The sequence below is a fragment of the Scyliorhinus canicula genome, chromosome 3 (assembly GCF_902713615.1).
Source record: "Scyliorhinus canicula chromosome 3, sScyCan1.1, whole genome shotgun sequence".
NCBI classification, from domain to species: Eukaryota; Metazoa; Chordata; class Chondrichthyes; order Carcharhiniformes; family Scyliorhinidae; genus Scyliorhinus; species Scyliorhinus canicula.
In genome coordinates this window covers 79,204,966-79,230,552 of record NC_052148.1, presented here as the reverse complement: position 1 = coordinate 79,230,552, position 25,587 = coordinate 79,204,966, and the positions used below count along the sequence as shown (strand labels likewise).

Here is a 25,587-nt window from a genome sequence, read left to right as displayed (position 1 = left end):
CCTTTCAAAGGTCCAGGCTGTGGTCCAGGTGGCGGGAGTAAGACTATGGAAGTTTTTCAGCCACTCTTCATGCATTACATTCCTGCCCAACGTGTCCACATCATGTATCAATATTCATCAGGGAACCAGGGAAAAGACAAGCGGACACTTGAGTTGAAATAATGGACAAGAGGTGGAAGTGATGCAAATCGATAAATTTTACATGGCATTATAAGAAAAGGGAACCTAACAACATAACCCATTGTCAAATGGATAGCTAAATGTAATGGCCTGGATTTTCACTGAGTTTGGCTGACTTAGGACCCCTATGAACATGGCAGGCATGTCCTAATTCCAGGATTCCCAACCCACTCTAGAGATGTTTAATTTTCAATAATGCCTTGAAGGGGTGCAGGCTGGTTCCTATCAAGCCTGAACCATTGCACTCTCGTCTTCGCTGGCTCCATTGCAGAGAGATGCATAGCTTAGTCGGCAATTTTCATGGAGTTGGGTTAGGTTATTACAGAGTCCTGTTTTATAGACACATAGAGGAACCGGGAACTCTGGTGTGTATGAGGGAACCTTTTAAAAGGTAAGTTCACAAGGTCCCCCTAATGCCCCCATGTCAAGATCTGACATTGCACCCACCCATCATGTCCTTCATACTTCCATGTCAAGATTTTCCCTTCTACCCAACCTCTCAGGTCCCTTGTGTCCATTATGCCAAGTTCTGCCCTTCCGCACACCCTGTCTGGCCCCTTATGCCCCTTGTGCCAAGCCCATGTCCATTGACCCACTGTACACTTTTGTGAACCAATTAACACCACAGTGTCTAGTTGTGGTGAATGTGATTCACACCAGATTGTAATCTGTATATACATGTGTCTGTATTGTAAGTGCAGTTGCACTACCTGTCCTCCAGGGGGAGTAGCTCTGGGAATGCTCGAGTTGTATGGGGCTTCTCCCTTGACTCTGCCCAGGACTCCTCCCCCGGAAGCTCCTGTATAAAAGCTCAGTGCCACATGGTCAGCCGGCCAGTTCACCGAAAGTTCAATGGCTAACCGGCTGGCTCTGTTGTGAGTATATTAAAACCGCTATTCTAATCCTACAAGCACGTGTCCGTAGAATTGTTGGTTCCAACAATTTAATATACTCAGGAAACAGTCGAAGAAATCATGGAAGCAGCCCTCAAGCCCGGACGCCTAGAACTCGACCCAGAGGATGCAGAGGCTAAGGAAATTTTTTCCCACTGGCTGAGATGTTTTAAAGCCTACCTGGCAGAAGCCAGCACCGCCGGAACAACGGAGGAACAAAAACTCAGCCTACTGCACGTGAGGGTAAGCCACAGAATCTCCACACAACTAAATCCGGCCGGTTCTTACACCGCAGCGCTGGCAATATTGGACAAAATGTACGTTAGGCCCATTAACGAGGTTTATGCACGCCACGTGTTTACGACCCGCCGTCAGTGGCCTACAGAAACGCTAACTGAGTTTGTAAAGGAATTGAACAATCTTTCCAATGACTGTAATTATCAAGCCGTTACCGCGGCTGAACATAGGGAGCTTGCTGTGCGGGACGTTTTCATGGCGGGCCTTAGGTCTAACTATGTGCGCCAAAGACTGCTAGAAAAGGGGCCCCAGGACTTAGACACTACTGTGGAGGCTGCTACCACTACCCAGACTCTTAGAACTCCCCCTCCCTCATTACCCCAAGGCCCTCAAACGGTGCTTGGGGTCCTTCTCATACTACGCCCAGTGGGTCCCTCAATATGCGGACAAAGCCCGCCCACTCTTTAAGGCCACACGATTTCCCCTGTCAGCCGAGGCATGCCAGGCCTTCGACGGAATCAAGGAGGACATCGCCAAAGCAGCCATGCGGGCGGTGGATGAATCCACTCCCTTTCAGGTTGAGAGCGACGCCTCAGAGGTAGCTCTAGCAGCCACTTTAAATCAGGCAGGGAGGCCCGTTGCATTTTTCTCCCGTACCCTATCCGCTTCAGAACTCCGACACTCCTCAGTCGAGAAGGGAGCACAAGCCATCGTGGAGGATGTTCGTCACTGGAGGCACTACCTCGCAGGTAGGAGGTTCACCCTCATCACCGACCAACGATCGGTTGCCTTTATGTTTGACAACTCGCAAAGGGGCAAAATAAAAAATGATAAAATCCTTCGGTGGAGGATCGAACTCTCCACCTATAGTTAAGATATTAAATATCGACTGGGGAAGCTCAATGAGCCCTCGGATGCCCTATCCCACGGGATATGCGCCAGCACGCAGATCAGCCGTCTGAAAGCCATCCACGTTGATCTCTGCCATCCAGGGGTCACCCGGCTCGCCCACTACATCAGAGCCCGAAACCTACCTTTCTCCAACGAGGAGGTAAAAGCGGTCACCAGGGACTGCCCGATCTGTGCAGAGTGCAAACCGCACTTCTATAGACCAGACAGGGCCCACCTGGTCAAGGCTTCTAGGCCCTTTGAACGCCTTGCGATCGATTTCAAAGGGCGACTCCCCTCCACTAACAAGAACATTTATTTCCTCAACATCATCGACGAATTCTCCCGATTCCCTTTTGCCATTCCATGCCCTGATATGACCTCCCACACAGTCATTAGGGCCCTGCATAGTGTCTTCACCCTGTTCGGTTTCCCCAGCTACATGTACAGCGACCGGGGTTCGTCCTTTATGAGCGACGAGCTGCGTCAGTACCTGCTCGACAAGGGCATCGCCTCGAGCAGGAGTACCAGTTACAACCCCAGGGGGAACGGGCAGGTGGAGAGGGAGAACGCGACGGTCTGGAAGACCGTCCTGCTGACCCTCCAGTCTAGAAAACTCCAAGTCTCCCAATGACAAGAAGTCCTCCCAGACGCGCTCCACGCAATCAGATCCCTCCTCTGTACAGCTACAAATCAAACCCCTCACGAGCGACTCTTCATTTTTTCTAGGGGCACTACCACGGAAGTCTCACTTCTGGCGTGGCTGAGGACACCAGGCCCGGTCCTCCTGAGAAAGCACGTCAGGGGGCACAAAACTGACCCCCTTGTTGAAAAGGTGCACCTCCTCCATTCCAACCCCCAGTACGCATTCATGGAGTTCCCCTGACGGTCGCCAGGACACAGTATACCTTTGGGACCTGGCACCCGCTGGATCCAGCCCCCCTACCCCAGCTGAGGAACCCCTTACCCCGTTCCCTATGCTGCCGCCCCCTCGCGCCCCCGATTCCGCAAGCTCACTCCATCGGTTCCACGAGCCAGAACCAGCCCACCCCCAGCGCCCCCAGTCTCCGGTCGAGCCAGAGGTGTATAAAGTTCGGACGGGACCCGCCCCGGAGTCTGCCATCGTACCCCAGCTCTCAACACCCACCCAGCCACCGCAAGAGGCTGTAACCCCGGTGCTCCGGAGATCGAAAAGAACAATTCATCCACCGGACAGACTAAATCTGTGAGCCACCACCCCTGCTGGACTCGATTTTTCACAGGGGGTGAATGTGGTGAATGTGATTCACGCCGGATTGTAATCTGTATATACATGTGTCTGTATTGTAAGTGCAGTTGCACTACCTGTCCTCCAGGGGGAGTAGCTCTGGGAATGCTCGAGTTGTATGGGGCTTCTCCCTTGGCTCTGCCCAGGACTCCTCCCCCGGAAGCTCCTGTATAAAAGCTCAGTGCCACATGGTCAGCCGGCCAGTTCACCAAAAGTTCAATGGCTAACCGGCTGGCTCTGTTGTGAGTATATTAAAACCGCTATTCTAATCCTACAAGCACGTGTCCGTAGATTTGTTGGTTCCAACAATAGTGACACGTATTAAAAAAAGGCTTTGATAAAATGCAAGCTATTGCTGATTTTCTCCCTTGCGTGAACAAAAAACTCTTGACCAAGTTAATAAAAGAGTCAATCATTCAAGCCCTATTAAGTTTCAAAGCCATAAACTATAAACCTTTGAAACCACTTAACTTGTGTCAAATTACATTGGCCACAGAGATCAAAGAGCCTGAGCTGTCAATCAAACAATGTTTCATCTGTGGAGTAGGTGTTCTCCTATTGTAATAGTTGTCTGGTCTCTCAATCAAGCCTAATTTTGGTTTTTGTAATTAAATCCAATTTGGCCAATTTCAACTGTCATAAACCAAATGAGCTGAGGATTAGAATAGGTATTTCTGGTATAAAATGAATGGTAACCTATCATTGATTTTTGTTGTAATCATAGCAAAGTTTTGTCAGAGTAAAACGACACTGTTGAATTGCATTATTGCAGTTCTTCTGCTCGGTAAATCACTTGGCGGGCACGCCACTCATTTCCAGCAAGAGTTTAAATGCAGCACGCCCTTTGCTAAGTACGGTTGAGAGCTGTGAATCTCTGCCAGCAGGTTTCACCATTAAATGAGCGCTGGTTTTCACAGCATGGTGGAATTAAATCCTGGGAACAATGCTATGTGTTTTGTTTTCCTCGCCCATTATTCCCAGTGAACAGCAGCCACTGTTGAAATGCGGCAACCATCATTGTGAGTGCTTGAGTGCTTTGTATAAGGCAATAATGTTAACTGCAAAATCATTGAACAGCACCCATTTATGCTGCAAGGATGTAAACATTGAGAACAATGGCAGCTATCCATGTTGTTTGTGAACTATTTTCTGATAAACATAAAATTAGTGCACCGTGCAAGCTTGTCTGCTGATACTGGTTTCTTGATGACAAATTACAGCTGATTACAGAATGGGTCCAGAAGCAAATGTTAAGGCTGACTGATAAAAATGCAAAGTGAATTCACCCATCAGACTGTTCAATCATTGATCACACAAAGAACATAAGAGCAGGCAGTGTTACAAAGGTATAAAGGACCAGAATGAATTGGTTTCCTCGGCTGTAATAATAATCTGTTTTGAGTGTTAGCCTGCGAGTGGCACTGGCCAATATAATAGCAGTCTGTCTTGGCCCCTAAAGTTGAAGCAGTTATAAAGGTTATAAGATTTCTTGTCATTTTGTAGAGAAACAACAAAAAGATTATTTCCACTGAGAGAAGACAGTGCTGTAAATAATTCCACACTGGCTTGAAATGAAAGGGGCACTATCATCATGAAAGAGTACTTGGTAAAGTGTTTTCTTTGCTCAGGGAGAAGAGACAATAGACCAATATGTCATCGTCATCACAGTGATATGCTCCAAGAAATACAACAGTACAATACTCTGGAACAGCTGGATGATGACAAATGACTATTGGATATACGAACAGGACAGAGGTAATGGTGTCATGGAGATGAATTCATTGTTGTAGTCAATAGCAATGACAGAGAGGATGATAACAGCTGATTCTGAAACAAAGGAGATTCATTGAGGCTATTTTCATCATCGGTTGGTAATTGTCATCCCCCATGGGGCCCACAGGGAGGCCATTATCAATGTCCCCATGTGGCACAAGGAGGACGAAGCCCCGGGTATGTAATGGAGGCCCACCCAGATGGGGCCCGTTAGAACCGAGCATAAAATCCTGCCCAAGCAGGGACTAGCATGTTGGTTTTCCCAACAGGGACTGTGATTGTAGATAGTTATTGCCAGGGCAGATTATTGTTAAAAGTAATAAATCTTTTCCTTCCTCCAGCTGGCTTCCTTGGTCATTATTACTGGCGACGATGAAAAAGGAGATTCCGGACTCTTTTGTCAAAACACCCAGCCACCCGGACGAATACCATGCAGGAACATGAGGATATAAAGTTTGACAATGCCGCTGTTTGGTAAGCTAGAGACTTCAATGTGAGCATAGAAGATTGGAGCCAATATGCAGAACCTTTCTTCTAGGCTTGGGCTGACAAGTAGCAAATTACATTCCCGCCACACAAGTGCCAGGCAATGACCATCTCCTACAAGGGAGGATCTAACCATCACCCTTTGGTATTCAATGGCATTACCATCACTGAATCCCCCACAATCAACAGGCTGGGGGATACCATTGATCATAAATTGAACTGGACTAGCTATGTTAATACTGTGGCTACCAGGGCAGGTCAAAGGTTAGGAATCCTACGGTGAGTAACTCACCTCCTGACGCCCCAAAGCCTATCCACTATTTATAAAGCACAAGTCAGGAGTGTAATGGAATACTCTCCATTTCCATGGATGAGTGCAGCTCTAATAACACTCAAGGAGCTCGACACCATCCAGAACAAAGCAGTCCCCTTGATTGCTGCCCCTCCCAGAAGCATTCAAACCCCCCACAACCGACGAACACTGGCAGCCGTGTGTACCATCTCCAAGATGCTGTGCAGTAACTCACTAATGTTCCTCAGGCAGCACCTTCCAAACCCACGACCACTATCATCTAGAAGGACAAGATATATTTCCAAGTCAGTCACGGGCGCTAGCTGCGATTTCGGCGTTGGGGTGCGGAGAATCCAGCACGACGTAAACTACAGTAGGCCTGATGACCGAGTCTCTGGGGCCTCAGCGATTCAGCGTCTCGGATGGGCCGATTTCACGACGGCGTGTTTCTAATGTGTTTTTAAAAATCGTGAACCTGGCATCTGGCTGCTGAGCAAGAGAGAGGAGGTTGGAAATAGCGTGGGGTAACTGTGGGCTGCTGGCTTGGACACCGGCTGTGCTGGCTGCGGCAGGGGGAGGGGAGGGGGGGACAGGCCAAGCAGCCGGGGAGCCCCCCCACAGGAGAGGGTACTAACCGCATTACAGAGGTCATCTTGCTGGCCACCCACCTGGGTGCATGCAGTTACAACGGCCGAATGGATGGGCACCCCCCCCCCCCCCCCCCCCCGGACCACCCCACCCAACCGGCAGCCGGGGGATCACCCAGGGCCACACCGACGCCTGCCACCAGTGAGGGCTGTGCCAGCCAACGGTGCCCCTGGCTGCAGGGACGGGCGCCAGGACCAGGGACAACGACGGGGCCGGGGTGCGGGGGTAGGGGGCGGGACATGCGTGGACGGGGCCCGCAGTGCCAACCGGAGTTACTGTGTAGCCCATGGCACCTGGTTGGGCACGGGTCTATCCACCATGCTAACATGTTTGCCTTTCACCCCCTGCAGAAAATAATGGCTTTTGGTCGTCAACTTGCGCTGCATGAAGCCCTGTGGCAGCGTGAGTGGGGACCACTCAGAGAGGAGGTGGAGACTGCGGCAGAGGAGCGGGCTGCAGTGGTGCAGGTGGCAGCGGCTCAGGCTGGAGAGCCGGTCGCCAAACAGGCCGAGAAGGAGGAGGAGGAGAAGGTGCCGGATGAGGCCCCGCGCGTACCAGTGCCGCATGTCGCTTGAGGACCTTCCGGACCGGGAATGCAGAAATAGACTGTGGTTGAGCAGGGAAACAGTCAGACACATCTGCCAGAATATGGCAAACCTGGCACTACAGGGATATGGGGGAGGTCACCCGCTCCCGGTGGCCGTCAAGATGACAGTCGCATTGAATTTCTACACAACGGGGTTGTTCCAGTCGCTGAGTGGGGACGTGTCCGGCATCTCCAAGGCATCGTCACACAGGTGCATCTGTGCTGTCACCGACACCCTGTATTCCCAGGCACGGCAGTATATCGAGTACCCTGTGGATCACGCCCATCGGAACACCCGGGCAGCCATCGTTGGGATGCCCCGGGTCCAGGTGGTGATAGACGGGATACATGTCACCCTACGGCTACCGGCAGATAATAGGTCGCTGTTCACAAACAGGAATGGGTATCATTCCGTGAACATACAGCTGGTCTGCGATCATCAGATACGCATCATGTACATATGCGCCCGATACCCGGGCAGTATACATGACTCATTCATACTGGCCCACTCGGTGATCCCCGACATGTTCGAGGTGCACCCCCACCGGCTGCAGGGATGGTTTATGGGCAACAGGGATTACCTGTTGCGGTCGTGGCTGATGACGCCTATATTGAGGCCACAGACTGACACAAAGACCCACTACAATGATGCCCATACAGCGACCAGGGGTGTGGTCGAGAGGTGCTTCGGGGTCCTGAAGATGCGTTCAGGTGCCGGGACCGCTCTGGAAGGACCCTCCGGTACGAAGCCAGGAGGGTCACCCACAACGTGGTGGTCTGCTGTGTCCTCCACAAAATCGCGCAGCAGAGGATAATGTGCTGGAGGAGGAGGAGGAAGGGCAGGCCTCGTCTGACAAGGAGGATAAGGGGGAGGAGAACAATGAGCGGGACATGGGGCCTGGCCAGGCACTGGAGGCTGCACAATGCTACTGCCAGGGCCAGCGCATAGGGGACGCACTCATCGCGACACGCATCACAGACTAGGGGGGAGAGGGGTCACTGGCCAGGCGTACGGACATCACCATCCCACACCCCCTCACCTCCCACACCACCAAACCCACTCACCTCCCACACCACCAAACCACCCGCATGCACACCCCCGGCGTTACATCTACCTGTGGCGCAACGAGCTGGGTTCACTGGGTTGGCAGTGACAGCGGGTCTGGTCCATGGACTGGAGGATGATGACAGCCCGCTCTGCGATGAGCTCCGTGCTCATCGTCTGACAATGTCTGACTCATGTCCACAGTGGCACCTTCCACCTGGGTGATCCCTGCACACAAGCTGGCCAGTCCATCACACGGTCCTGTCGAACCGCTGGGGGGTGCTGGGACAGTCAGGGCGGGGGGGGGGGGGGGGGCGGGGGGGGTGTGGATCCACCTACAGGGCCTTCACTCGTCACCCACCCCCCCATTCCCACTGGCCAGCACTGATCACCCACCACACATCTGTGGTGATACAACGACTGTAGATATGTGTGCTTGTAGTAGGGGGATGTATGGCTGTACCTGGAATACAGGTTTCTCCGGTAAGCCCCTGCCGACTAGCTCTGCCCACATGGAGCTTGTGTATAAATATGCGCTAGCTTCACTGAGATACTATTCCACAGCTGCCGCCGGAGGAATAGCATCTCACAGCAATAAAGCCTCTCTTGTACTTCACTCGAGTCTTTGCGTACAATTGTTAGTGCCACAACATCCATCAGATAGAGCACAGAGTCAGGTTTCAACAGTGTTCACAGGTGTTTAATGTGAAGGGGTATATACAGCCTGTGCCCTTGCCCCTATAACTAAACTGTGTCCTGCACCCGTGCCAACTTAACTGCGGTCTAACTTTCTGGCCTTATGGGCCCTAACACCATTCCTAGGTGGTTCCCCAGATGCTACAGACGGTACAGGCCTGCCCTCCAACTGTCCGGCCCCTCGGCTGCTCCTACATCCACTTGCTGTACTGGACCAACTGTGTGGTGCACACCAGATTGTGTCCCAGGAGCCTGTTCACTAAAGTGACTAACCGAGGTGATAGTCTCTGAGATGGTGGAGGGTGATGGAGACAGCTGTGACAGAAAGTCTGTGTCCTCCTCCGACCCGAACTCCGGGATCTCTTGGATCTCGAGCAGAGGGCTGGTGTTCAGGCTGCTCTCCCCGTCAGTGCTCTGCCGTCCGGGTGGCACGGGCTCTGGCACTGGCTGGGGAAGGGGTGCTCTGGATGGACCGGGCTCATCTCCGGCAGGTCCTGCAAGACACAAGAAGGCATATATGGTTAGACAGCCGGACGGGGGTGAGGCGTGAGGGGGGGTGAGCGTGTGGGGAGTGGTGAGCAGGGGTGTTGATGGGTGAGGGGTGGGTGGGGGGATGCCTGGGGGTGAGGGGAGGTTTGGGTTGGTAAGGGGGGTGTGGGGAGTTGGGGGGGTGAGGGTGAGGGGGTGGGGACACATGTGCCATGAGGATCCGCAACAAGGCAGGGGGTCTCATTTCCTCGCCCGGCGCCGACCTCCGCGTTGGCGAACTCCCTTTCCTCCAGGCCGCCGACCGCATCCAGTGCCCTATGCTCGGTCACAGTGAGGGACGCAGGTCTGGTGGTCCCACTCCGGTCTTTTCCCACTGCAGGCGACTGTGTGCAACCTTGTCCTGGGGAAGGGAAGGGCACAAACAACGACACTGTTCGACAGTCCAGCGCATGAAGATGTTTAGGAAGAAAGTCTTCACCCAAAGGGTTGTGTATCTATGGAATTCATTTCCCAGTGAAGCAGTTGAGGCTCCTTCATTAAATGTTTTTAAGGTAAAGATAGATAGTTTTTTGAAGAATAAAGGGATTAAGGGTTATGGTGTTCGGGCCGGAAAGTGGAGCTGAGTCCACAAAAGATCAACCATGATCTAATTGAATGGCGGAGCAGGCTCGAGGGGCCAGATGGCCTACTCCTGCTCCTAGTTCTTATGTTCTTATGCAGCCGAAGGGTTGGATAGATGGTGTCATCAGTGGCGCAGGCACCCGGCTATTGCGGCTGGCATGGGTGCAGGCATATGGGGCAGGGTGGGGGTCCGGCCAACCCCGGGCGCAGGGGGGTCCGGGTAACATGTGTGTTGGGGGGGGGGGTAGGGGAGGTTAGTGCCAGGGGCACAGTGCTGCCTACTCACCCTGGCCACCCTGAGAAGGTCATGCAGTTTCTTCCTGCACTAGATGGGTCCCGACTTCGCCAACGGGCGCTGACCGCGTCTGCCAGGCGCGCCGAATGCCAGTGCTTGACGACCTTCCTCCCGCGCCATCACGTGATGGCGGTGCTAGCCCCTTTAGAGTTGGTGAATCATTGTACCTGTCGAATCGTTTTTGCCGTAGTTAAAGTTCACACTTCACGACGGCGTTAGCACTTCGTCTCAGAAATGGAGAATTCAACCCCACATCATAGCGCCCTTTATCTCGGATATGGACACAGAAGTATCTGGTCAGATAGACAATGTCATGTCCAGGGCTGAGGTTCCGGAGGTTGGCCAGAAAAAGGCGGTTGACCAACCAATATACATCACCCAACCTAGACTTGGAGGGCCGCATAATGACCTTTGGCGGGCCGCATGCGGCCCACGGGCCGTAGTTTGCCCACCCCTGGCCTAATCCCATTATCCCCCCATATCCTTTGAGCCCTTCAGCCCAAGTGCCTAGGTTGGGTGCTCTTTCAGATGGGCCGTATGGCTTCTTTCTGCCCCATAGTGATTCTATGATTCTGTTATTGTTAAAAGTAATGAATCTACTCTTTCCTACCGCTAGCTTCCTTGGTCATTAAAGTATTAATTGGTACATGGTTTAGTCAATAATCATTTTATGATGAGGTGCAAAATGGATTACAAAGAAACAAAAAGGAAGCACAGATCTAGCTTGGAAATGCATGATTCACAAAGGCGCACAGATTCTCGTGGATTGAGTGACTGTGGTAGTCACCACTGATGTATATATTGTATATAGAGGATATTGATATAGGCGCTTTACGGTAAGGCCCCTGTACCACAGGTACGGGGGTAGATCCCTGCCTGCTGGCTCCGCCCAGTAGGCAGAGTATAAATATGTGCGCTCCCCGTACAGCAGCCATTTTGTCAGCTGCTGTAGGAGGCCACACATCTCAGTGTAATAAAGTCTTGATTACATTCTACTCTCGTCTTTGCGTAATTAATAGAGCATCAGTGACGTGCCAGTGAGTACATCTATAAATATACCTTCCACTCAAGTCAATCAGTAAGTGAAGTCGACCCACAAGGCCTTACTCAGAGGATTGGCTGCCATGGAAACTGCTGACCCATCCAGTTAAAGTTGTGCAAGAGTCCAAATAGCATCATCTGATCACCATTTGAATTAGTTGATGAGGCAATTGCCTCTGTTGGCTGCAAAGTGAAAAGAGTGGTCAGTGAATTTCAAGGTGCAACTGGGCAGTAAGCCTTATTGCTCCAATATTAACTGTTTGCCTGGCCATTCCCACTGGCAGATTCAGTTAAAATCGAGGTTGTGCAATTTGACCACTTACCGCGCTTGCCGTTTCTGGGCCCTTGACGTGTACAAATTGGCTGCTGACTTTGCTGACATAACGACACTTCAAAAACCAACTCACAAATATTGTTTTGGGTGAGGTTGAGGATGTGATGAGGTTCTACATAAAGACTGATTTGGGGCAATACGGTAGCACAAGTGGATAGCACGGTGGCTTCACAGCGCCAGGGTCCCAGGTTCGATTCCCCGCTGGGTCACTGACTGTGTGGAGTCTGCACGTTCTCCCCGTGTCTGCATGGGTTTCCTCCGGGTGCTCCGGTTTACTCCCGCAGTCCAAAGACGTGCAGGTTAGGTGGATTGGCCATGATAAATTGCCCTTAGTGACCAAAAAGGTTAGGAGGGGTTATTGGGTTACAGGGATAGGGTGGATGTGAGGGCTTAAGTGGGTCGGTGCAGACTCGATGGGCCAAATGGCCTCCTTCTGCACTTTATATTCTATGTTCAGATTTTTTTTTGCAATGCCCCAAACAAGAGATGAAATGAAACATTGATTATAAATAAAAGAGGGAAAATATTTAATCTTGCGCGTCAATTCACTGCCTCATGAAAATAATAGCTCCTTAAACATTTGAGTTGTTTAGATCCAAAAAATAAAAGTACATTGTTCCAAACCAATTAATGCTGGTTTAACAGTGACAACAAATATTAGAAGAGAACTACAAGGCACAATGGATCAAGTTATGCTGAAATTCACATTTCTTTCCCTGCAGAAGATGCATCCAAGACTCAGGTACGAATTGATGATGATCCTGCATATTTGGACATAATGGACACAGCTGGACAGATTAATATTCCATTTATGTCCCTTTGAGCCATTGAACAAGTAAAATCTACAAAATACCTCAATACACATGCTTGGGTCATATCAGCAGACATAAATGATTTTATTTGTTCATGAGATGTGAGGATTGCTGGCAAGGTCAACAATTGTTGCCCATCCCTAATTGCCCTTGAGAAGGTGGTTATGAGCTGCCTTCTTGAACAGTTGTAGTCCATGTAATGTAGATACAAGCACAGTGTTGTTTGAGTGGGCAGATGTTTGACCCAGTTACAGTGAAGGAAGGAACAGTTGCAAGTCAGAGTAGTGAGTGACTTGGAGGGGAATATAAAGGTGGTGGTTTCCCCAAGCATCTACTATCCTTATCCTTCACGGTGGTAGGTTTGGAATGTACATGGCAGGTTGCTGCCATGCATCTTGTAAGTGGTACAGACAGCTGTCACTTTGTGCCGGTGGTGAATATTTAAGGTGGCAGATGGGGTATTGATAAAATGAGTTGCTTTGCCCTGAATGGTATTGGAACTGCACTCATCCAGACAAGTGGAGAGTATTCCATCACACCTTCTAAATGATGGTCAGGCTTGGGGGATCATGAGGTGAGTTAACAAATTCCCAGCCTCTGACTTACTCTAGTATACATAACACTTATATGGCTGGTCCAGTTCACTTTCTTGTCAACATGAAAGTCTCAAACACTGCAATAATGGTGACATCATTGAACATCAAAGAGAGATGGTTAGGTTTTCTCTTTTTAGATGTGGTCATTTCCTGGCACTTGGGTGGCATGCACGTTACTTGCCACCTATCAGCCCAAGCTTGAACGCTGTCCAGGTCACGCTGCTTGAAAGCAGAGACTGATTCAGTATCTGAGAAATTGCGACTGGCACGGAACACTGTGTAATGATTACTCTGCGGAGCTGCTGCAGCTTGTCCAAGGACTGAGAGGATTGGCCTCCACCATAACCAGCTTCCTTTGTGCTATGTATGACTCCAACCAATAGAGCGCTTTCCTTCTGATTCCCTTTGACTTTGGGCACCATTTAAAACAGAGCCTCATTTTGAGCGTGTTTAATGGGGTATTTCGCCGTGCTTACAGCATCCAGATCGACCCCGCTATCAAATAGGACTCTTATTTTTAGCCTCGGTGAGGAACGTCCCGCTGAGGCCGCATTTACCTTCATTTCCGGCACTGACAAGATCAGCTCATTGATGCAGGAAGAGATTGGAACACTATTTTAAAATGTCGCCACGATTTCCCCATTCCCTGGACCCCCCACCTCAGCCTCTGGAACCCCCCCCAATGCCCCAACTTAGCTGCTAGGGGATTCTCGGGCACCCATACCCCACCTCTTAAGTGCCAACCTGGCACCCAGGCTCCTTAGCCCCTGTCCAGGTGGCAACGTGAGTGCCAGGGTACCATCCTGCCCAGAGCCTAAACACCTGGGGGCCTCCGATGGCTTAGGAGATCCCCAGGGAACCCTTCTACATTGATATGGAGAACCCCCCCTCCCCAGGAACTACCCTCTCCACGGACATGGGGAGCCCCGCCCCATTATTCTCACCAATGGATTATTCCCCAGCATTACCCTGGAATACAAAGATAATGCCAAGGAGCTCATGAATTTCATGATCTTCATGGATCAGCTGTTCCTGCTGTGCTGCTCCATTCAACTAGCAGAGTTGGTGTTAAGATCCTTGCAGCCCTAGCTCTGCTCTCATATCCTTCTCTAGTTTCTCCTCTATCTCCCTGCATACTCTTTCTCAGGTAATCTTGTACACAAGACTCATCTGCTCCTACTTTTCGCACTAATCTGCTGATCGCCCATCTTCCCCTCTTGGTCCTCATCTCAGCAAATATTGTTAACAGTTCTCTTTCAAGTTTCGTCTCCTCTTTATCTGCCACCATCACTCCTCTTCTCAAAAATCAACCCTTGATGCAAAAATCATTGCCCAGCCTCCACCCTCCTTTTCCTCTTCAAAGTCCCTGAATGTGGTGTCTTCCAAATCAGTGCTCACCTTTCTCAGAACTCTATGTTTGAATCCCTCCAATCAGGTTTCTGCCCTTGCCACAGTATAAAAATGGCCCTTATCAAATTCACACGACACCCTATGTTGACAGTGACAAAGGTACACTTTTCCTCCCTCGTCTTTCTCAACCAGTCTGCAACCTTTGAAGGTTGACCATACCATCCTCCTCCAATGCCTCTCCACTGTTGTCCACTTGCGTGGGCCTGCTTTTGCCTGGTTACGTTCCTATCTATCTAATCATAGCCAGAATATTATAGATTATCATAGAATTTACAGTGCAGAAGGAGGCCATTCGGCCCATCGAGTCTGCACCGGCTGTTGGAAAGAGCACCCTACTCGAGGTCAACACCTCCACCCTATCCCCATGGCCCAGTAACCCCACCCAACACTAAGGGCAATTATGTACACTAAGGGCAATTTATCATGGCCAATCCACCTAACCTGCACATCTTTGGACTGTGGGAGGAAACGGGAGCACCCTGAGGAAACCCACGCACACACGGGGGGGGGGTGTGCAGACTCCGCACAGACAGTGACCCAAACCGAGAATCGAACCTGGGACCCTGGAGCTGTGAAGCAATTGTGCTAACCACTATGCTACCATGTTGCCCAATATCAGTTACAATGGATGGGATTTCCGCGCCCCTACCCCCACCCCCTGGAAGATCCTGCCATCAGGAACAGACGGAAAACTTTGCCCAAAGTCTTTTCTTTCCACCTCCACACTGATACATCTGGTGTCCTACAAGGAGTTGTCTTTGGCATCTCTGTTGTGACATCCCAAAACAGAATATGCAAATTGTGTGAATAGAAGATTGGCTGGTTGGCAGAAGACACGGAATGGGAATAATGGAGTCTTTTTCAAGATGGCAGCCCATGACTAATGGTGTTCCGCAGGGGTCAGTGTTGGGACCACAACTTTTCATAATATACATTAAAGATTTGGAAGAAGGAACTGAAGACACTGTTGCTAAGTTTGCAGTTGATACAAAGATATGTAGAGGGACAGGTAGTGTTCTGGGGAGGCTGCGGAAGGACTTGGACAACTAGGAGAGTGCGCAATGAAGTGGCAGATGGAATACAATGTGGAAAAGTGTGAGGTTATGCACTTTGGAAGGAGAAATGGAGACTATTTTCTAAATGGGGAAAGGCTTCGAGAATCTGAAGCACAAAGGGACTTGACAGTCCTTGTTCATGATTCTCTTAAGATTAACATGCAGATCCAGTGGGCAGTGAGGAAGGCAAATGCAACGTTAGCATTCATTTCTCGAGGATTAGAATACAAGAGCAGGGATGTACTGTTAAGGCTGTATAAGGATCCGGTCAGACCTCATTTAGAATATTGTAAGCAGTTTTGCGCCCCATATCTAAGGAAGGATGTGTTGGCCTTGGAAAGGAGAGGAGGTTCACAAGAATGATCCCTGGAATGAAGGGCTTGCATCTGAGGAGCGTTGAGAACTCTAGCTCTGTATTTGATGGAGTTTAAAAGGATAAGGGGAGGGGGATTTCATTGAAATTTACAGAATACTGAGAGGCATGGATAGAGTGTACATGGAGAGGATGTTTCCACGAGTAGGAGAGACTAGAACCTGAGGGCACAGCCTCAGACTGGAGACACGATCCTTTGAAACAGGGATGAGGAGGAATTTCTTCAGCCAGAGGGTGGTGCATCTGTGAAACTCTTTGCCGCAAAAGGCTGTGTTGGCCAATTCACTGATTGTCTTTAAGACAGAGATTGATAGGTTCTTGAATAACAAGGGGATCAGAGGCTATGAGGAAAAGGCAGGAGAATGGGGATGAGAAATAGATCTGCCATGATCGAATGGTGGAGCAGACTCGATGGGCCAAATGGCCTAATTCTGCTTCTTTTTCTTATGGTCTTGGCCGGGATTCTCCCCTACCCGGCGGGCGGGGGGACCCGGCGTACCGGAGTGGCGAGAACCACTCCGGCGTCAGGCCTCCCCAAAGGTGCAGAATTCTCCGCATCTTTAAGGGCTAGGCCCGCGCCGGAGTGGCTCCCGCTCTGCTGACCGGCGGCAACGGCCTTTGGCGCCACGCCGACTGGCGTCAGGGCTGGCCGAAAGGCCTCCGCTGGTCGGCGTGAGTCCGCGCATGCGTTGGAGCGTCAGCAGCCGCTAACGTCACCCCGGCGCATGCGCGGTGGAGGGCCAGGCCACCGTGGGGGCAACCCCCCGGGGTCAGATCGCCCCGCGCCCCCCCCCCCCCCCAAGACCCCGGGGCCCGCTCGCGCCGCCTGCTCCCGCCGGCAGCAGAGGTGGTTTAAACCACGTCGGCGGGACAGGCCTGACAGTGGCGGGACTTCGGCCCATCGCGGGCCGGAGAATCGCCGCGGGGGGGCCCGCCGACACGCGCGGCGTGATTTCCGCCCCCGACGATTCCTGGGTGGCGGAGAATTCCGGCCACGGCGGGGGCGGGATTTACACCGGCCCGGGTGATTCCCCGACCCTGCGGGGGATCGGAGAATTCCGCCCCTTATGTTTTTTGTGAAATCAGGATGTAAGCCAGCATGTGCCCAACAGGCTGTGTTACTATTCGTTCTACTTATTTCGAGATTAGAACTAATATATATGTGCATGTTACAGGAGAGCTCAGCAAACAGGTCTACAACTATTCATGTTGGTGATGGTTGTGTCTGTTGAATCCCTAGAGTATACCTGTTTGTTGAGCTCTCCTGTAACATGCACATATATATTAGTTCTAATCGCCAAATAAATAGAACTAACATTTATCAATTCTGATTTTGTGATTGGTGAGTTTTCATAAAGATGCCAGAAACACGATACCCTTCCATTTCTCATCTACTCACTGCTTCTCGTGACCTCATCAAAAAACACAGTATTAATTTTTAAAAGTAAACTGTTAACACCCATTATAATCCCTGTCAACTCCTCCACGCTTGCTAAATTATCAAACTGTTTGTCCAACATCCAGTACTAAATGAACAGAAATTTTCTCCCATTAAATATTGGAAAAGTGAAGCCATTGTTTTCGGTCATCATTCCAATCTTGGTTTCCTAGCTACCAACGGCATTCCTCTCCTGACAACAGTTTGAGCCGACACTAGTCTGTTTGCAGTCTTGGTGTCATGTTTGACCTCAAGATGAGCTGCCAAACAGCTGTCACTGAGACCCCCCTTTTCCCATCTCTGCAACATTGCTTTACTTATCGCCAGTCTCAGCACATCTTTTGCTTAAACCCTCATTCACGCCTTTAGTGCATCTAGGTTTGGCTATTCCAAGACATCCTGGCTGGTCTCCGATGTCCCACCATCCCTAATCAGGAGTTCACTCAAAGCTCTGCTGCCTGTGCCTTAAGTCGTACCAAATCCTTTTCATCTATCATTGCTGAGCTCGCTGACCTACAATGGGCTCCTTCTCAAGCAATGTCTTGATTTTAAAATCCTCTTCCCTGTTTCCAAATCCCTCCATTGTCTCTCTCCTCTCTATCTCTGTAATCTCCCCCAGCCCCACAACCCTCGGTATCCTATTTTGTTATAAAATACTCCTGTGATGCCCCTCTTGTTTTATTATGTTAAAGCCAGTGTGTAAATATAAGTTGTTATTATTGTTGCTGGAGATAAGATTCCATCTCACAATGACAGTTGCAATGAACCAAGGAGTACGGTTTTTTGAAAAGCAATTTGACATCAAGCAGCTTCTATCTGGCTTTAGTCTGCCTTTAATAACATCACCAGGGAGCCGAGGGAACAATGAATTGCACTAGTGGCAGAACTAGTTTCTTGGCAGTTTCATCCTCTTTCCAGATATCTGGAAAGGAGATCCCTGAATCTGCAGTAAAGAGGGATAACAAGGAATAGTGGCAGTAATATTAGGTGACCAGTAAATGATGGACGTCGATGACTCCTAGGAAAGCACAAAAAAGTGCACCTTACCAATGATTTACCAAAGGGCAGCACAAGTGGATAGCACTGTGGCTTCGCAGTGCCAGGGTCGCAGGTTCGATTCCCGGCTTGGGTCACTGTCTGTGCGGAGTTTGCACATTCTCCCCGTGTCTGCATGGGTTTCCTCCAGGTGCTCCGGTTTCCTCCCACAGTCCAAGGAACCGCAGGTTAGGTGGATTGGCCATTCTAAATTGCCCTTAGTATCCAAAAAGGTTAGATGGGGTTATTGAGTTACAGGGATAGGGTGGAAGTGAGGGCTTAAGTGGGTCGGTGAAGACTTGATGGGCCGAAAGGCCTCCTTCTGCACTGTATGTTCTATGATTTGCAGCTGATTATCATTCATGTTTCTCGCGGAAATAGTATATGACTATTTAGATTTGAGTACCTGCAGACCAGTCCCCAATTCTTTCCCTGTGACTTTTTACCTCCTCCATCACTTAATTCTTCTTTTGTCCTCCTGACCAGAGAGGTGGTGGCACAGTGGTATTGTCACTGGACTAGTAATCCAGAGACCCAGAGTAATGCTCTGGGGGACCCAGGTTCAAATCCTGCCACTGCAGACAGTGAAATTTGAATTCAGTAAAATATCTGGAATTAAAAGTCTAACAAAGACTATGAATTCAATGTTGATTGTCGTAAAAACCCATCTGGTTCACTAATGTCCTTTAGGGAAGGAAGTCTGCCATCCTTGCCTGGTCTGGCCTACATGTGCTGCTAGACCCACAGCAATGTGGTTGACTCTTAACTGCCCTTCAAGGGCAATTAGGAATGGAAAATAAATGCTGACAGCCCATGAACAAATAAAAAAAAATATTTTCACTTCTGCGTTTTGCATGGTCACAAATTTCTGTTCATTTACTGTAAGTGGAGAATCACAGGCTGACATGATGCTTACTCCAGTTACCTGTTTACTTAATTCCTTATTTAATTCAAGGTTTCTTCAGCGGAATTCTCCATTCCTGAGACTAATTGTTGATGCTGGGGCAGGATTCTTGGGGCTGGATTCTCTGCTCCCCGACACCAAAATCTCATTCGGCAATGGGGTGGAGAATCCGTCTTTTGTGCCGAAATCAGAAGCGGCGCCGGCTTTTAAATTCTCTGCCCCCTAAAAATCGCCGTACTCGTGTGTGGTGGTATGAATGGGAGCACTGCCATTGGTGCAGAGCATGGGTTTCCCATTGGCTCTGGCTGGTCATGTACCTCTCATCCGATTAGCTGGGACTAGTCATGTGACTGCTCACCAATTGGTCGAGAGGCAAGTAGACCCCGCCTCCGAGGCGGGGTATAAGTACCCAGAGTTCCCACCGGTCGCCCTTTCTCTGTAGTTGACCACCGGGCTAACAACTAGCTGATTAAAGCCACAGTTTGGATCTTCATTGTGTCTCGGGTCCAATTGATGGTACATCAATTTAATCAGCTAGAATTTTGGAATGGAGCTTCGCATCAAGCCTGACTGCCTCCGCACCAGCCCGCATGCCTCAAATGCACCTGCAATCTTTAAACACTGGCAGGCGTGTTTCAACAGTTACCTGACAATTGCAGCCGGCAAGCCCACCAAGGAGCAGAAACTCCACATCCTCCACTCATATATGGGCACGGCGGTATATTCAATGATTGAGGGCGAAAGCGATTATGATGCGGCCATGGAGATTCTCAAAGGACATTTTCTCCGGCCGGTCAATGAAGTATACGCACAGCATCTCCTGACGACTAGACAACAGTTTCCTGGTGAGTCACTCGACGAGTTTTACCAGGCCCTCGCAGCTCTAGGGAGAATGTGCGCCTGTCTCCAAGTTTCGGCGACTGAGCACATGGAACTTTTAATTAGAGACGCTTACGTTGCTGGCATGCAATCCCCCTCTATCCACCAACGATTGCTGGAAAAGAACACCCTCAGCCTAGCTGAGGCACGGACCCTTGCAACCTCCCTGGAGGTTGCTGACCTGAACGCCCGCGCATACGCCCCCGGCCGCGCAGCAACCCCCTGGACTTCATGGCACGCGTCACCCCCGTCCTCCGTGGACCCCGACCTCCCCCAGGCCTGCGCTGCGGGTCGCTCCGACAAACTAGCGGGGCCCCGCTGCTATTTTTGTGGCCTCTCCAAGCACCCCCGCCCGCACTGCCCGGCCCGCTCCGCTCTGTGTAAGAGCTGCAGGAAGAAGGGCCACTACACGGTGGTCTGCCAGACCAAGTCAGTCGCTGCTGTTCCACACAGCGACAGTGGATCACCCCCCCCCCGGACCCCTCTAGGGCCCAGCGCCGTGCACCGACCTCTCCGGCCCACCTCCCGGCCCCCGCAATGGGCCCACGGTCCTCCCGACCCTGCTCCCGGCTGCCCCGACCGGCCCGCAGACGCTGCCGACACTGCCCCCAGCCTCCACGAGGTTCCCACGGGCGCCACCATCTTGGGCCCCAGACGCCATGTGCGGGCCATGGGCGCCGCCATCTTGGGGCCCCGGCTCCACATGTGGGTCCTGGGCGCCGCCATCTTGGGACCCCAATTCCACATGCGGGTCCTGGGCGCCACCATCTTGGGCCAACATGGAAGGCCCTGCCAGCGATTACTCTGCCACCGAGGATGATCTGGAACTCTCGCCACGACTTGCTTCCATCATAATTAACCAGTCGTGACCAAGCTCGCTCGCCAAGACTATGACAACGATCCAGCTCAACGGACACAAAACGAGATGCCTGCTGGACTAGGGGAGCACGGAACGTTTCATCCACCCCGACGCGGAAAGACGCTGCGCGCTCCCCATCCATCCAGTTAAGCATAAAATCGAATTGGCCTCGGGTTCGCACTCCGTCCAAATCACTGGGTGCTGCATAGCGGACCTCACGGTCCCGAGGAGGATTTTCAAAAACTTTAAACTCCTCATTCTCCCCCGGCTATGCACTCCGGCACTCTTGGGCCTGGATTTCCAGTGCAACCTGCAGAGCTTGGCCTTCCAATTCGATGGCCCTATTCCCCCCCTTACTGTTTGCAGCCTCGCATCCCTCAAAGTGGACCCCCCTTCCTTGTTTGCTAATCTCACCCCAGATTGTAAACCTGTTGCCACTAGGAGCAGACGATACAGTGCCCAGGATTGGACCTTCATCGGGTCCGAGGTCCAGAGGCTCCTTAAGGAAGGACTTATCGAGGCCAGCAACAGTCCATTGCGAGACCAAGTCCTGGTAGTTCGGACTGGGGAGAAAAACCGAATGGTCTTTGATTACAGTCAGACCATCAACAGGTTTACGCAGCTGGACACGTATCCTCTCCCCCGTATTTCCGACCTGGTTAACAGGATCGCAAAATACAAAGTCTTTTCCACGGTGGACCTTAAGTCCGCCTACCACTAGCTCCCCATCCGCGCGAGTGACCGAAAGTACACCGTGTTTGAGGCAGATGGGCGCCTCTACCACTTCTTCAGGGTTCCATTCGGTGTCACAAATGGAGTCTCGGTCTTCCAACGGGAGATGGACCGAATGGTCGACAAGTACGGATTACGGGCTACCTTCCCGTACCTCGATAACGTGACCATCTGCAGCCACGACCAACAGGACCATGACATCAACCTCCAAAAATTCCTCTGAACCTCAAAACTCCTTAATTTAACTTACAATAAGGATAAGTGCGTGTTTAGCACCGACCGTCTAGCCATCCTTGGCTATGTAGTGCGTAACGGAGTGATAGGCCCCGATCCCGAACACATGCGCCCCCTGATGGAACTCCCTCTCCCCAACTCCCTCAAACGCTGCCTGGGCTTCTTCTCATATTACGCCCAGTGGGTCCCCAACTACGCCGACAAAGCCGGGTATTGCAAAGGCCATGATGCATGCTATCGATGAGTCCCTCCCATTCCAGGTCTAGAGCGACGCGTCTGACGTAGCCCTGGCGGCCACCCTGAACCAAGCGGGCAGACCCGTGGCCTTCTTCTCACGAATCCTCCACGCTTCCGAAATCCGCCACTCCTCGGTGGAAAAGGAGGCACAGGCCATAGTCAAAGGTGTGTAATATTGGAGGCACTATCTGGCCGGCAGGAAGTTTACCCTCCTCACAGACCAACGGTCAGTAGCTTTCATGTTCAATAATGCACAGAGGGGCAAGATACAGAACGACAAGATCTTGCGGTGGCAGATCGAGTTGTCCACGTACAACTACGATATCTTGTATCGTCCTGGGAAGCTCAACGAGCCTCCCGATGCCCTATCCCGCGGTACCTGCGCCAGCACGCAGATTGACTGCCTCCGCTCCCTCCACACAGACCTCTGCCATCCAGGGGTCACCCGTTTTTACCATTTCATTAAGACCCGCAACCTGCCCTACTCCGTTGAGGAGGTCAGGACCGTCACCAGGGACTGCCACGTCTGCGCCGAGTGCAAACTGCACTTCTACCGCCCCGAACGAGCGCATCTGATCAAGGCATCCCGCCCCTTTGAACGTCTCAGTATAGACTTCAAGGGTCCCCTCCAACAACCGTAACTCATATTTCTTGAGTGTTATCGACGAATACTCCCGCTTCCCTTTGCCATTCCCTGTCCCAACATGACCACAACAACCGTCATAAAGGCCCACCTATCCATTTTCTCCCTGTTCGGTTACCCCGCATACATCCAGAGCGACCGGGGGTCCTCCTTTATGAGTGACGAACTGCGTCAATTCCTGCTCAGCAGGGGCATAGCGTCTAGCAGGATGACCAGTTATAACCTCCGCGGGAATGGTCAGGTTGAGCGGGAGAATGGCACCATTTGGAAGACCATCCTGCTGGCCCTACGGTCCAGAGATCTCCCTATCCCCCGTTGGCAAGAGGTCATCCCCGACGCCCTTCACTCAATCCGGTCTCTCCTCTGTACTACCACTAATCAAACACCTCATGAACGTCTTCTGGTTTTCCCCAGGAAGTCGTCCTCGATCCCCTCTCCCGACCTGGCTGGCCACCCCCGGGCCCATCTTGCTCCGGAAGCATGTGCGGGTGCACAAGTCCGAGTCCAGTTACTCCACGTCAACCCGCAGTATGCGCACGTGGAGTATCCCGACGGTCGGCAGGATACGGTCTCGCTTCGGGACCTGGCACCCGCCGGCGTGCGGGCTCCCCCCCCCACATCAACACCTCCCCCCCACCCCAATTCCCCCCCCAGCGCCCCCCGCGCCTCCACGACCCAGCGCACATGCCCCCTCTCCCCCAATTACAGTGTCTCCACCACCGGCCCGGGGTACGGAGACACATCTACAACCGACGCTCCCGGAGGCAAGGACGACCATCGGCCCGACGTCACCGGCTCCACTGCGACGGTCCTCCAGAACACCACAGGCACCCGACAGGATGATCGTGTCCACCTGATGCGACCATGGGACATTTTTTTTTTGGACTTTGTTGTTATTCTGTTGCACCTTAAGTTAGTAGAAGTAGTATTGTTTTTTTGCCACGAGCCAGTGGGCAGCCCACCTTTCTTGATTTTCGCTGCTCATACCACCAGTCCTCGGACCCCCCACTCCCCCCCCTCTCTCTTCCACTTACACCCCCCCCCCCGCCTTCTTTCTCCACAAGGGGTGAATGTGGTGGTATGAATGTGAGCACTGCCATTGGTGCAGAGCATGGGTTTCCCATTGGCTCTGGCTGGTCATGTGCCTCTCGTCCGATTGGCTGGGACTAGTCATGTGACTGCTCACCAATTGGTCGAGAGGCAAGTAGACCCAGCCTCCGAGGTGGGGTATAAGTACCCAGAGTTCCCGGCGGTCGGCCTTTCTCTGTAGTCAACCACCGGGTTAACAACTAGCTGATTAAAGCCACAGTTTGGATCTTCATCGTGTCTCGAGTCCAATTGATGGTACATCATCATGGAGTACACCGTGGCGAGTATCCACTGCCTGAGGCCTGCCCTATTATGCTCCATTGCCGACCGGCCAAATTCCCGATGGTGTGGGTCTCGTGTGGTCTCACCTTCCGGGATCCTCGCGTGGCAGCTGCAGACTTAGTCCTGCATGTCCTACCTCCTCTCTCTCCCTGTGCAGGCAATGGTCAAGGCCCAGGTCAGGGCTGCCCTCTTATTTTTTTCCAATTAAGGGGTAATTTAGTGTCGCCAATCCACCTAACCTGCACATCTTTGGGTTGTGCGGTTGAAATCCACACAGACATGGGGAGAATGTGCAAACTCCACACGGACAGTGACCCAGGGCCGGGATTCGAACCCGGGTCCTCAGCGTCGCAGTCGCAGTGCTAATCACTGAGCCACCGTGCAGTATACATGAACATGTATTACATGAACTTCGGTATACATTTCTGACAAGCTTCCATTAAGTCTTCCTTTATGGGCCTCACGGTAGCATGGTGGTTAGCATCAATGCTTCACAGCTCCAGGGTCCCAGGTTCGATTCCCGGCTGGGTCACTGTCTGTGTGGAGTCTGCACGTCCTCCCCGTGTGTGCGTGGGTTTCCTCCGGGTGCTCCGGTTTCCTCCCACAGTCCAAAGATGTGTGGGTTAGGTGGATTGGCCATGCTAAATTGCCCGTAGTGTAAGGTTAATGGGGGGATTGTTGGGTTACGGGTATGCGGGTTACGTGGGTTTAAGTGGGGTGATCATGGCTCGGCACAACATTGAGGGCCGAAGGGCCTGTTCTGTGCTGTACTGTTCTATGTTCTATGTTTATGCTATGTGCTACCATATGGGTACTGTTAGGGAGACTGTACACCACTCTACAAGTGACTTCTTCCTTAATCATTTCTCATTTCTACTCAAACCACTTCTGTATCTGGGTTGCCAGAATTCAGGTCAGTCCTCTCTATGCGCTGATACCACAATTAATTAACAGAGCCACCCTTCCACAATTCTCTACTTTCCTGTCCTTAAATGTCACATACTCTTCAATATTCAGTACCTAATCTATGTCATCCTGCAGCTATGTCTCTGCAATGGCTGTCAGATTTTACTTATTAATTTATATTTGCACGATCAGTTCATCTGCTTTGTTTCAAATGCTATGTGCTATTAGATACAGAGGGCTGGATTCTCCGATTCTCCGGCTATGTCCCCACACCGGCGTGGGAACAGTGGGGAAAACTGGCACAAAATGGCCACCGATTCCCCGTTGTTCTG

At 51.4% G+C, this 25,587-nt stretch overlaps 1 protein-coding gene across 1 annotated transcript in view; it reads left to right on the top strand.

Annotated features, from left to right (window-relative positions):
* Nucleotides 1–25,587, top strand: part of rit1 (Ras-like without CAAX 1) — a 284,464-nt gene that overhangs the window by 4,679 nt on the left and 254,198 nt on the right. Inside the window, exon 2 of the mRNA XM_038793024.1 lies at nt 12,494–12,563. Coding sequence (XP_038648952.1) covers nt 12,494–12,563 — 70 coding nt within the window. The remainder of the gene's footprint in view (nt 1–12,493; nt 12,564–25,587) is intronic.